Source organism: Sipha flava, unplaced genomic scaffold (assembly GCF_003268045.1).
Source record: "Sipha flava isolate LNK unplaced genomic scaffold, YSA_version1 18516_pilon_pilon, whole genome shotgun sequence".
NCBI classification, from domain to species: Eukaryota; Metazoa; Arthropoda; class Insecta; order Hemiptera; family Aphididae; genus Sipha; species Sipha flava.
In genome coordinates, this window is record NW_020272323.1 from 7,382 (window position 1) to 21,236 (window position 13,855).

The window sequence follows — 13,855 nt, forward strand, 5'->3', positions numbered from 1 at the left end:
TGCTCGCCCGTATATTTCTCTCAAGTCGTAATCTCGTCTACATTATTATATTACGGGAAATCTTGTTTACGAGTTATTAATTTTCTCGCTGTGCCACATTAACTCTGGTCGAATCAGTCGAATACTCGAATGTTTATGACATATGAGCGCGGGAGCAGCGATCAAGACATATTTGTCCATATTGTTTTAGATTTGCCAAAAAGATTTTGACTATAGTTTGTTCGTTAGTCGTTTAATATAAGGTATGTGTCTTGAAACACTTTTTATAATATTTTGAATTTTTATTATCATTACTTGAATTACGATATTATCATAAAATTTAGGTACTTAGTAATAATAATTATTTTGTAATTTAGTCCAAATTTAAACTTAAAATGTCTGTAAAAAATAACTGTGTTTATAATTTATTTTTATTTTTTGGTGACAGAATAAAATACTTACGTGGTACCTTGTTTTAAATTTTCAATCCTTAACTATAAACGTTGAACTTAGAATAAAATCCATACAATATTGTTTACGTACACTTTTACGTATTTATATATATAAATGAATGGTGAAATCAACGTAAAGCCAAAACTACCGTACCGATTTATTTAAAATTTTTAGGAAATGTACTTTTTTTTTTTTATTAAAAATATATTAAAATCTGTTTACACATAAAACAATAAGTAACAATAATGATAGTGATTAAAGAAGACATGAAGCACATGAAGAGGAGACTGTCCAGTGACAGAACCTCAGAAAATTGAGTTCGGGCATTGAAATTTATTTTACTTTTTTATTTAAAATTTTTTTTTTTAGATTAGAATGTCTCTAGCCCAATTTCTTTTTAACCGTCGAGGAATATTAAGAGGTAGTGTGAGAGAAGACATGTTTTTGATAAAGGGGTTAGAATGGTTAATTAATTTGGAATGGAATTTTTTATAGTAGCTTTTATCAAGTTCATTAACTGTTGGAAGTTTTAAGTCGTTATGGAGAGCTGAATTTGTGATATACCATGGAGCACCGGTTAAGAGTCTTAATGAGATGGATTGAAAGGCTTGGATGGGACGGATGTTAGCTGGTCTCGCTGGGCCCCAAATTTGAATACCATAGGTCCATATTGGTCTTATGATAGATTTGTAAATTAATATTTTATTTTTGAGATTTATTTTTGATTTTAGAAGAGGTTGGAGTAAATGGAGGTGGGAGTTGTTTACGTTTATTTTTTGTATGATCTGCCCAGGTTAGCCTTTTGTCTAGAGTGATACCTAAGTATTTAGTTGATTGATGAAGAGGAATTGGTTTGTTATTAAATTTGAGTGAGGGGCATTCTTTTTTCTTAAGGGAAAAATTAACCTGAGCGGATTTATTGTCATTAATTTTAATTTTCCAGTTGTTTGCCCAAGACTCAATTAAATTTAAGTGCAATTGTAAGTTGTGTGAAGCGGTGTCTGAGTCATTATTTGAAGCAAATATTGCTGTGTCGTCAGCAAATGTGGCGAGGAGAGTTTGATTGGAAGTGGGCATATCAGAGGTATAGATATTATAAAGTATAGGAGAGAGATCACTACCCTGAGGAACACCTGCCTTAATTTTTTGGATAGTAGAAAATTCATTTTTGTGGCGTACTGAAAAAGACCGGTTATTAAGATAGGATTTAATTAAAAGAAAGTAAGGTGAAGGGAGAAAGTGCTTAAGTTTGAATAGAAGTCCGTCATGCCAAACGCGATCAAAGGCCTGTGAATATCGAGGAATACCGCAGGGCAAAATTGTTTTGACTCGAAAGAGGAGGAAATTTTATCTACGATTCTGTGGATTTGTTGAGTTGTATTATGTTTACGACGAAATCCAAACTGAGATTTGGGTAAAATATTTTGTTGGTCAATTAGTGACGAGATTCTATGTAAAATTAGTTTTTCGAAAAGTTTTGCAAATGTAGGTAGTAAGCTGATTGGGCGATAAGAACTTGTGAGATGTTTCGGCTTGTTTGGTTTTGAGATCATGATAATAACTGAATGCTTCCAGGTTGAGGGGAAGTACGACAAGCGTAGCATAGAATTATATATATGGGTAAGGAACAAAATTGACTTTTTAGATAAATTCTTTGCTATTTTATTTGTGATTTGATCATGACCAGGAGCTTTGTTAGGCCGAAGCTTATGAATGACTGTTACGATTTCAGATGGAGAAATCGATTTGGCAGGAAGGGACATGGGTAAGGGAGAAGACAAGAATGAGTTTACTAGGTCAGTGTGGTCAGGGCTAGGGATTATTTCTGGATGAGGAGAGAAAGTTGAAAATAAGTGGGCTCCAAAGAGATTGGCTTTCTCTAAATCAGTGATGGCTAATGATTTGTCGGGACGTTCAAGAGGAGGGATATTTTCACGTTGATTCGGTAACTTTTTTATTTTCCAGGGGGAGCCGTTATTAGGAGATAGAGTACTTAGGTATTGACTAAATTGTTCAGATCTATATTTCGCTAGTTGAGATTTAAGATCGTTTGATTGAGGGCAGTTTTGTGTTCAGGGTATTTCGATCGTTGCCACAAGGATCGAGCACGACGTTTGGCTTTAATAAGGTTAACTAAGTATGAGGGGAGCGAGATGTGGGATTTAGATTGGTTTTTTTTTGGGGTAGTCATGGAAGAATGAGAAACTGCATTTTGGATAGTTTTTGTTAATTTGGAGATTGCTAGGTCAATATCGAGAGGGCATTTTAGAGGAGTATTTAGGGACAAAGATTCGTCTAATTTAGCTTGAAAAAGTTTCCAGTCTACAGGGCCGGATGACAGCAATGGGTTAGTAGTAGTAGAGGCAATTTTGGCGTCTAAAGTTAATAAAACAGGAGAATGATTGCTTGATAGGTGGTTAAGGCTTGTTATAAATTTGTTTAAACTATTTGGTAACCGTGTAATAAAAAAGTCGAGAATGTCAGGGGATCTATTTGCATGTGATGGCCAGTAAGTTGGTTCATCAGGGGAGATGAATGATAATTTATGTTTAAGAATTGATGTATGGAATAGCCTCTTGTATTAGTATATCTACTGCCCCATTGAGAATGTTTGGCATTAAAATCACCACCTATTATAAGAAAGTTGCCTAGACTATGGAAAAAAGAATGAATTTTAGGTTTGGAAATGGGTTGGTTTGGAGGGAAGTAGGCTGAAGATATTGTGATGTTGAAATTATTTATTTTAATATTGATATTAGCAGCTTGTAGGTATGATTCATTTGTGCTAGGCATTTCGTTATAAAAGAGTGAGGATTTAATAATTATTGCAACCCCACCATGGGAAGTTCTATCAGGGTGATCAGCTCTAATAATTGAGTAACCATTGAAGCTAATATTGGAAGTAGTGGATAGGTGAGTCTCAGTTATAAGGGCAATATCAATGTTTTTATGTTGAAGAAGGTAAAAAAGTTCATTGGAATGTTGTTTTAATCCATTGGCGTTCCATAGGAAAATTGATAAGGAAGAGGCATGATTTATTGAGTTTGAAGTCATTTTTTTTTCTAAGACTATGTCAATTACTTTTGTAAGAAGTGTTATGAGAGGGGTGATTAAAGTTTTTAGGTAATTTATAAATGATGTAAGTTGGGCAGTTAGTGAGGAAGTAGAATCTAATTGTGGTTGATTATTATTTGCAGAGTGGTTTTTATTTTGAGTTGCCTGAGCATAGGATAAATTAGTAGTAATAGGGATGCTTTGATTTTCTGAGGCACTGTTTGGACTGGGGTGGGTAATTACATTAGTGTTATTTTCGTAGAATTTGTTGTTGTTGTTGAGACGGTGATTGTTGTTTACTTTGGATTGACGGTTGCGATGAGTTTGAATATTTTTAAGAGCTGGACATCCCCGATAATTTGCTGGATGATCGCCGAAACAAAGGGCGCATTTTGCTGGAAGGTCCTTGCTTTTCGTACAAGTGGTTCAACTGTGATGATCACCACAACGAACGCATCTAGGTGTACTGTGACAGTAAGAACGTGTATGGCCATAATCTTGGCAGTTCATACATTGAGGTATTTGCTTTTTTGGTTTAGGAGCTTCGACTTTGATTTTTGTGTAACAAATATATTGTGATTCAAAAATGTTTTTATTGTTGATTGCTGGTTCGAGGTCAACAAAAAATAGTGGTAAAGGAGCTTTGGATTGGTAATGAAGTACATTTGTCATATTCCGAGTTAAGAACCCATGGTTACCTAAGTCTTCTTTGATAAAATCAACTGCAGTGGTGGGATGGAGATTTCTTATAACTACACGAAAAGGTTTATCATCGTGTAGTTGGAATGTATAGAAATTTACATTTTTTTGTTTGAGGTACTTTATTACCGTTCTATATGAATCGGGATTAGATGTGTTGAGTTTTAAGCTGTTTGATGTAGTTTTACACGAGAATTCCAAGGGTGGAACTTGTAGGTTACTAATTTCTTCGCAAAAAGCTTGGTAGTTATTAATAATTGATTTAATAAAAATTGGTGGTGGAGCTTTTATATTGATAACGTCATTATCGACAGCCATTTCATTATCATTTGAAGTATTGTTTAATCTTGTTTTCGTGTTGTTAGGTTAGGTTAAGGCACCAAGATGCCATTATTACAAATTCTATTTTTAGAGTTAGATTAATTATATTACCTCCATATTTAGGTAATAAAAACATGGACTGGACAATATAACGTCTTATCATGTGTAAATTATATGGGTACTTCGTTCGAATAGATCAAGAATACCTATACTCCACACCACGAGAGAACGCATACGGCGGCCGACCAAAACACGTTTTTTTTCGCGCATCTCCACCACCTTATCAGCACGATCGCCACCCGTCCGAGCGCTTCGGATCAGGCCGGTTTCGTTGGCAGCTGTGTACACTGCGATTACAAAAACAACATTTTTTCATCACGTTGTCGTGAACCACAAGGAGCACAACGCACAAATAAATAATAAACAAGAAAAAAATAAACACAACGTGGTTATGAAAGTGGTAATGACCAGTGGGCCGTATATTAACGGGTGTGCGCACTCAAATAACAATTATAATAATAATAATTAACACGATCAGGCGCTATATGTCGAATACCCAATACAAATGAGTTTAATAATAATATAAAAGAAATCACGTTACGGTCTGTAGTCGCAAAAAGGTGAAGTTAATTCGTAATGACGCAAAGTGGCGATGTGACCAGGCGAAGAGTTGACGAACAACGGCTTATTCAATGAGCCCCATCGTTCCGCCGACACTTGCCTTCGGCGGTGCCGATGCCGCGCTCTCCCCGCTCCTGAAGGAAGGTGCGGGGTGCGACTCGTCGGTATCGTGATCCGCGAACTATCGGCTGATAAGGAGACTATAAATACGGTAGCGATGTCCGTTGTGGTGAACGCTCGTCGCCGGGTCCGCGTCAACGTCGCTTATCGTTTACCGATTCTCGTTTATGTACTTTCTCCTATTGTGCGTCCGTATTTTTGGTTGACTAAACGAATTTTACATTTTTTTCAACTCATTCGATGTAATGGAATAAGATAGTGGAACCATCAACATTTCACCGACGAAAAGAAATCCTCGTGAAAAAGTAAGATTTTTAAAACATTTATTTAAGAAAATGTCAGCGCACTTTTTGTTTTTTCTCTTGCCCGCGTGCAACATAGCAAAATGCATTTACGCAAAATCATTTTTTTATGTTTTAGAGTAATTTTAGAGTAAAATCACTCATCACAGAAATTAAGGTCCGTGAAGTTGGCCGTGCATTTTGGCCGCCAAAGCGAAAATTTGGTACATAATTAGTGAGCCATTAGTAAGTATCAGTTAGCATAAATTCAGAATTTGTAAGTACAACCCACACCGATTATCCCTATAACTAAATTTCCGGCTAACTTCTCGGCAGCCGGAACTTTTTTTTATTTTGAACTTTTGGCATGCGTAAACTTTAGTAAGTAATTAGTAAGTATTTGTAAATCACCAACCGAAACTTTTAAGCGTGTACTTTTAAAGTTGTATCTAACCAAAATTATTAAAATCATAATAAAATTATATATATTTGGACAAAACATTATGATAAATAGATAGCTAGTGTTTAACAAAATAATTTTTTTATAACAAAAATAAATAGTCTAAATAAATATTTATAAAAATGTAGAATCAAATTTGAATTAAAAAATGGTATAACGTAATAATAAACAACAACTTTTAATATGTGATTAAAATATCATAATATACATAAATTATATGAAACTTTAATTGTATGATTATAATAATATAAAGGAAATAAACAAAAAACATCAATTTTCAACTTGTGATAAAAATATGTGTTTTGAAGTCTTGTTAAATAGTGTAGAATAGCGCAGTAACATTCTGTGAAATACTTGTGCGAGCAATCATTACTTTATTTTGGGTATCATTATAAATTTCCCAGGCTCCATCGTTTCTTCTACATATGCAGGAGTAGTGTCCAATTGCTTTGGTATTGGTTGAACTACTGTATACAATAACTGCTCTTAAAGTTAAGGTTTTGTTGAAATTCAATTTAATAGGTAGATCTAATGGGAAAACTTTCATTATGTCGCAATCAATCCATAACTGGTCACAAACTTCAACCGTTACACTATTTTCGGTGTCACAGATTCGGCATTTTAATATTTCATGGAACGAATTCTTTACTATTGTTTCCATATAATCAGTTTTTTAATAGCAAAGAAAATATCTTTTTTTTGTAGTACCATACAAAATTACAATCAATACATGTGTATGACTCTAGCACTTTTTAGGCCATGACAAATTTTTTCGAAGAATGTTGAGATATTTCCTTCACATCTCAAGAGAATAGTATTGTCAATCAACCTTTCCGACTTACAAATGTTTTTTAGTAAGTCGACTCTTTGTAAAATGAACATTTTTGAAAATCCTTCGGTGACTAATGTTTTCGTAATATTATAAATATCAATTGAATCACTGTTATTTTCTATACATGTACTATAATTTTTACTACCAAAATAAGCGTAGGCAATAGCTTGTAAAATTGAATCATAGGGGCATGTATTTTTAAGGATAAATAAATCATAGTGACCTTTAGTTGGTTTGGTTCTATTCACTATGCTTCTATTCTTTATCAACGCAATATCTGTCGAATATATGGACACGCTTTCAATAAACCACAATCATTTTTTGGCAGTCGACACCGGTGATTACCGGAAAACCCCTGTGTCAATATTAATTATATACTCCTCGCGAGCTTTCGACCTCCCCGCACCCTGGCCTACCTCGCCAGATAACGACCGGCCGTTTCCCGGCACCAAGCCGGCGTCACCGTCACTGTCGATCGGTCCGTTACGGCATCGGGTGCCCCTTCGCGAGCGAGGCAATTGAGTTGTTTTTCCCTCGTGCGTTTTTTCTGCGGTTGTACGTATCGCCACCGGACGTTCCTTTCTTTTCGCCGTCGTGCTGATTGCCGCCGGTATCGCGGTGTCCAGTTGCCGTCGTGTACTTGCTGCCGCAATCGTTGCCGTTGTGCCGTGTACCAGCTTGATCGGGTCCGGGATCCAGCATCAAGCCACTCGTCGTGTTTGATTCCCGTCCACCGTCGCGGGACGTCAGCGGTCGAATTAGCTCTATTCAGCGCTCGTGGAATCATTGTATTAACCGTAACGTTGACATTATTCATTATTTTATGTTCTTGTTGGTCTTCGACCTAATTATTTATTATTCTTATTTTTTTTACGGGCACCCAATGGTTTTTATTTTAGTATTTTGTTTATATATATATATATATATATATATATATATATATATATATATATATATAATTATTTGTATTTTTATTATCAATATTACGGCGGTGCTGATGGCCCGTCTTCATTTATTATAAATGTAGTATATATTCTTTTATTACCCTAAATAGTAAGGTTACCTCCTCCCTATTTTACTGCTGCGGTGATTTATATTCGTGTTCAGCCAAAATACTCTGTTCTTTGTCTTTGTTGGGTCAATACAGTCAATGTAAGGAGATTAGCAGCGGGCACCTCTGGCCGTATGCATTGAAGGTCTTGATTACATTTTTAGTAGCAGAGCGTGGTTACATCCCGTAAAGTTATTTATATTAAGTCGATTAGCTGTATGACCTAATACGTAGGATCTATGGGCCCGTCCTAATCGATATCGTCTGAGTATTTTTGCTTTTGTAAAGTGCGAGCATATTTAAAGTGCAAGGTCGTTGTCGTTCTGTCGCCGTGCGGCGTGTTATCGTTTAAGTGTTTAATTGCGTCAAGGTAATAACGTGTCATTATCATTGATTTTATTGCTCCGATTAATTGTGTTGAGAAACTTGGAGTTTCAACAAACGACGTGAACTATCGTTTATCGTTCTTATCAAATTGTTTTGGTTCTATTTTTTTTTTCGTGTCTTGTTGAATTCAGGCTTGATTTATTCGTTTTAATTATTTCCAATTTGAATGAAAATTTTGTTATTCTCAGTGAATTTCACGATAACACATATTATATGTAATTTTATGGTTTCGTTAATCATACCATTGTATCGGTGATTAGCGTACTATTACACTTGCGCAACTTAACGAAATTTTATCATTATTTGTGTTTTGACGCGTATATATATATTTATATATATAACCATTGATTATTATGTCGGTATCCGCGGAAGTGACGCGAGCTACGCGGCTGAAGGAGAGGTCCGAAATTAAAAGAACGTCGTACGTAAATCAGATCCGATCAATTCATGCCGTCGCATTACGAAGCATCGATGATCCCGCGATGGGGCAGCAGTTGGTATTTATGGTAGAACAACTCGATGATCTGTGGGCCGCTTTTAAGCTGCAAAACGAAGCTGTGTTGGATCAGTTCCTCGAGTTGAACTTAGCGAACGAATACTCAGACGCATTGAGCGTGGAGATGCTCGGATTAATTTCATTCGCCAGAGCTACGGCGAGTCGTGTGGTCAAGTATGGGCAAGAACACACGATGACGTCCGAGCTCAGAGAATCACGCGTGTCGTTGAATCCTAGTGCTGAAATAGAACAACAACCTGAGGTACGAGAGAATAGAGATGCCAATGGGCCCTCAGCTAGTCCAGGTGACGCGCGGTCACATGTCGCGGGCTCCCTGGAGTCCCACGGCGTGAATATTATTAAGCCTACTCGGTTACCTGAGATTCCATTGCCCACCTTTCACAGTGACATATTTAAATGGACATCATTTCGCGATCGCTTTGTGGCCATGGTTGAACGTCGAGCGAACTTATCAGACATCGAAAAGTTTTATTATCTCGTTGGTTGTTGTAAAGGAGACGCTCTGGACGCCATTCGAGGTATTCCGGTGTCAGATAATAATTATAAATTAGCGTGGGCACCCTAAAAGAACGCTTCGATAAACCACGGCTGGTGGCGTTCTCTTTAGTCGACAATTTGTTAAATGCGCCAAAGGCGTCGACCGAATCCTTGGTCGAACTCAATAAATTTCTAGTTATTTTTGATGAAGGAGTGTCTGTTCTTGAATCGATGAATCTACCCAATTTAGGGGATTTCATGTTGTTTTTATTGGCGTCGAGATGTTTGCCGACCTACAGCATCAAGTTATTCGAAGCTCAACTGGCCAATGGTTTTCCGACTGTCAAGGACTTGCTTTCATTTGTGAAATCCCGCGTGGCCGTTCTCGAATGCGTATCACGTGAACCGTCTTCAAAACACGTTAACAGTCAGAAATCGGCAAAGGTTGTGTCTTACGGTTCAAAAGTGTTTAATAAGTCGAAACCGCCACACCACACGTCGATGCTCACGAATAACACACCGTTTCGCGCACAGTCGTCGTGTAAATGTTGTACAGGCGCACATGCACTCACAGCGTGCACCAAGTTTAAGAACTGGTCTCAAGATGCACGTAATACGTGGGCGCGTGAACAACGTATTTGTTTTCAGTGTTTACGTTCCGATCATTGGGCATCCAAATGTAAGTCGTCGACGGTTTGTGGTCAATGTTCCAGGAATCATCACTCGCTGTTACATCCGACGCCTTCGGATAATCGTGTCCGGGAAGAACACTCGCCCGCCGTCAGTCAGTCGGAAAATGAAGCGGCGTCGTCTCTCGTCGGCCATTTCAAGTCACCGTCAGTTATACTCGGGACGGCACTGGTGCATATACACGATCATGCCGGCGTGTTGCACACGGTCCGCGCGTTAATTGATTCCGCGTCTCAAATCAGTGCGATTACGCAGACTGTTCAAGTCGATTGGGATTACGTGTATCGAAATGGACCGCCCCCGTCTGTGGTCTTGCCGGGGCGGCCGTTACGAATGTAATGGGAGTGGTTAAATGTCGCGTGCAACCCAGATTTTCAGTCGAGCCAGTATTCAACTTTGACGCATGGGCGTTTCCGATTATCACAGCTGATATGCCTCGGCACTCGTTATCACACGCGCTCGCCGACAAATATAAACACCTCGCGTTAGCCGACCCGTCGTTTACTATTCCTGGTACTATCGACGTACTATTAGGAGCAGATTTATTCGCTCAAATTTTAAACGGCAAGCGAGTATCGGTCGGTGACGCATACCCGGCGGCGTTCGGCACGGTATTTGGGTGGACGATTATCGGTTCGGTTCCACACTCGAAATCGAGTAATGATAGAAATGTTTCATGTCTTGCGTCGCTCATGGTGTCTGTCGAAACGCTGTTATAAAAGTTTTGGGAATTCGAGGAACCTGAGGCGGCCCCAGAAAATTTTACCGACGAAGGACAGTGTTCATCGTTGTTCCGCGAAGGCTGTGTCCGCGAAATCACTGGGCGATTCTGTGTGCCATTATTATTTCGTCGTTCTGTCACCCATAGAGATTTTCGTGGTTCGCGCGCCGTGGCCGAAAAGCGTTTTCATCAGTTAGAACGAAAATTAATATCCGACGACCGTCTTCGAAAACTTTACTGTGATTTTATGAACGAATATTTATAGCTGGGTCACATGTCACCAGCGACGTCGACCGGTGAGTGTACCGCATCACGCGATTTACCGGCCATCGGACGTCAACCCGAAAATTCGTGTTGTTTTCGACGCGTCGGCGCCGTCTTACTCGGGTACGTCGCTAAACGACTGCCTTTTCCCGGGACCGAAATTACAACGCGATGTTGTCGACGTGTTATTACTATATCGAGTGCATCGTCATGCGTTTACTACTGATATCAGTAAAATGTATCGCCAAGTACTGGTATCCCCGTGTTATAGGCGCTATCAACATATTTTGTGGCGAGTGTCTCCCGATGAAGCATTACAGGAGTACGAGTTAAACACCGTCACGTATGGAGTTAATTGCGCTCCGTACCTGGCCCTTCAGGTATTGCGATGTATCGCCGAACAAGATTGCCGAGACAGTCCATTTGTTTGTGAAGCCCTGTCGTACTGCACCTACATAGACGACATTTGTGTTGGCGGCGACATGGTCGAGGAAGCTATAGCGCTCCAAGCTGATTTAATTCGTGTGTTACGACGGTCGGGCATGGATTTGAAGAAATGGGCAAGTAACACAGTCGAACTACTCGCAACAGTGCCCCCTGAGGACCGGGCGTGTGAATTGTTGTCGCTTGACGACTCATCCTTGAGTGAAACAAAAGTATTGGGCATGCAGTGGTCACCTAGAGAAGACACATTTGCATACACATTCCACCCGTCACCGATAATGAACACGAAGCGTGGTATGTTATCTTGTGTCGCCCGCATGTTCGACCCACTCGGGCTATTATCGCCCGTTATATTTTTCGCGAAGCAACTGTTGCAACGCGTGTGGCACGCTGGTTTATCGTGGGACGAGCAGCTTCCGCCTGAAATCGCCGATTTGTGGAACAAATTTGTAAGTGACTTTCCCAATTTGCAACACGTAAGCATAGCTCGATATGTAGGTACACATCGAGGTGTACAATATTCTCTTTGTGGGTTTTGCGACGCGTCGTCTGCGGGCTAAGTGGCCGTCGTGTATTTACGAGTCTTAGATTCGTCTGGTTGTCCGTTTATTTCGCTGTTGGGTGCGAAAACAAAAATGGCCCCATTAAAATCGTCGACCATACCACGTTTGGAGCTGTGCGCAGCTCTGTTGTTAGCGAAGTGGATGGCTCGAATACGAATAACATTAAGCGTAAAACTAAAAATAGTCGATGTTTATGCGTGGTCGGATTCTGCTACTGTGTTGAATTGGCTTCAGTATCCACATGAATCGTTTAAAATTTTTGTGTCAAACCGTGTGTACAAAATCCAATCTCTACTACCACAGTGTCGATGGAGTTATATATCGTCGAGTAGCAACCCAGCTGATTGCAGTTCCCGGGGGCTCCTGCCGTCGGAGTTAATAAAACACAAACTATATTTCAGGGGACCGGCGGTGTTGTACTTATCCAATGAAGAATGGGACACCGCGGTTCCGGTAATACCAGCTGATCAGCTGCCCGAAATAAAAGCCATTCGCCCAGTGGTAATAACTACGCACGTCGAAGAAAGTGAATGGTACACCCAATTTTCGTCGTGCGTACAGTTGATCCGAGTAACGGCCCGCATACGCCGATTTATTGCCAAATGTCGATGTCAGCCCGCACCCGTCGAATATATCACGCGTGATGAATTCGATCAAGCAGCGCTTGCGATATCGCGCTCTAGTCAATTGTATTATTTCCATATGTTAAGACAAGAGTTGTCACATAACCGTCCCGTGTCAATGCGTCCAGTCGCCCGCCTACGGCCGTTCATAGATGAAAAAAATCTGATTCGTGTTGGTGGTCGATTATCCAGATCAGACCTTCCGGACCACCAGAAGCATCCGATATTGTTAAGCAAGTCGTCGTACTTCTCGTTATTAGTGATTCGTCATTGGCATGAAGTCACGGGTTATAGCGAACCACAGATTATTTCGTCTCTTGTGTGTCGCACGTACTGGATACTGTCGCTCCGCACGTTAACCCGCACCGTGATCAGTCGGTGTACGAGATGTGTTCGTCTCACGGTCGCCAATCCTCAGCCGGTTATGGCCGATTTGCCAGCGTCACGCGTAACGGAAAGCCGCCCGTTTTCAAGGGTGGGAATCGACTATGCGGGCCCGTTATTGGTAAAAGAAAGTCGACTTCGAAAAGCACGACAAAGTAAAATATATGTGGCTGTCTTCGTATGTTTTGCGGTTCGAGCGGTACACCTGGAGCTAGTTTCCGATTTGAGTACCGAGGCGTTCATGGCAGCTTTAAACCGGTTTGTAGCGCGTCGCGGTCTACCGTCCGATATTTTTAGTGATTGCGGCACGAATTTCATAGGCGCTGATAACCAGCTTCGCACCTTGGTGAACGAGCCGGCGGGTCGTGATCAATTAACGAGTGGTGTCCAGTGCAACTGGCATTTCAACCCACGTAGTGCCCCGCATTTCGGCGGACTGTAGGAGGCCGCGATCCGATCAGCGAAGTCGTTGTTGGTCCGCATAATGGGGGAGCACGTCTTTATTTTAGAAGAGTTTAACACCGTACTATGTCGAGTAGAAGCAATACTTAATTCTAGGCCGCTTACTCCTGTGTCGCCGGATCCTGCAGACTTGGAATGTTTAACCCCCGGCCATTTCCTTATTGGCTGCCCACTTCTCGCGGTACCCGAAGTAAAAATACCAGCACAAACACACACCCTTGTCAACCGATGGAAGTTGGCTTCTGGCGTAGATGGCGCAACAAATACCTGCAGACGCTTCAAACTCGAAGTCGCTGGCTTACGGATAATCCGAATATCGATGTTGACGATTTAGTGATAATCAAAGACTCACAAACACCGCCGTTGAAATGGCGCATGGGTCGTGTAACGGAGGTATTCCCCGGCGCTGACAAAGTGGTACGAGTAGTTCGATTAAAAACCGCCACAGGGAC

The 13,855-nt window shown here is 40.3% G+C and overlaps 2 protein-coding genes across 2 annotated transcripts; both read left to right on the forward strand.

Annotated features, from left to right (window-relative positions):
• Nucleotides 1-11,163: 11,163 nt before the first annotated feature.
• Nucleotides 11,164-11,931, forward strand: LOC112681079. The gene has a single exon (XM_025551342.1). It carries the CDS (start codon nucleotides 11,164-11,166, stop codon nucleotides 11,929-11,931), a length of 768 nt encoding a protein of 255 aa, XP_025407127.1.
• A 75-nt stretch (nucleotides 11,932-12,006) lies between these two features.
• Nucleotides 12,007-13,383, forward strand: LOC112681080. Its single transcript, XM_025551343.1, has one exon. The coding sequence runs from the start codon at nucleotides 12,007-12,009 to the stop codon at nucleotides 13,381-13,383; it is 1,377 nt and encodes a 458-aa protein (XP_025407128.1).
• The last annotated feature ends 472 nt before the right edge of the window (nucleotides 13,384-13,855 follow it).

Bases quoted from the DNA above. Each gene is read 5' to 3' on its own strand.
- LOC112681079 (XM_025551342.1), top strand. From the start codon at position 11,164: ATGTATCGCCAAGTACTGGTATCCCCGTGTTATAGGCGCTATCAACAT.
- LOC112681080 (XM_025551343.1), top strand. From the start codon at position 12,007: ATGGCCCCATTAAAATCGTCGACCATACCACGTTTGGAGCTGTGCGCA.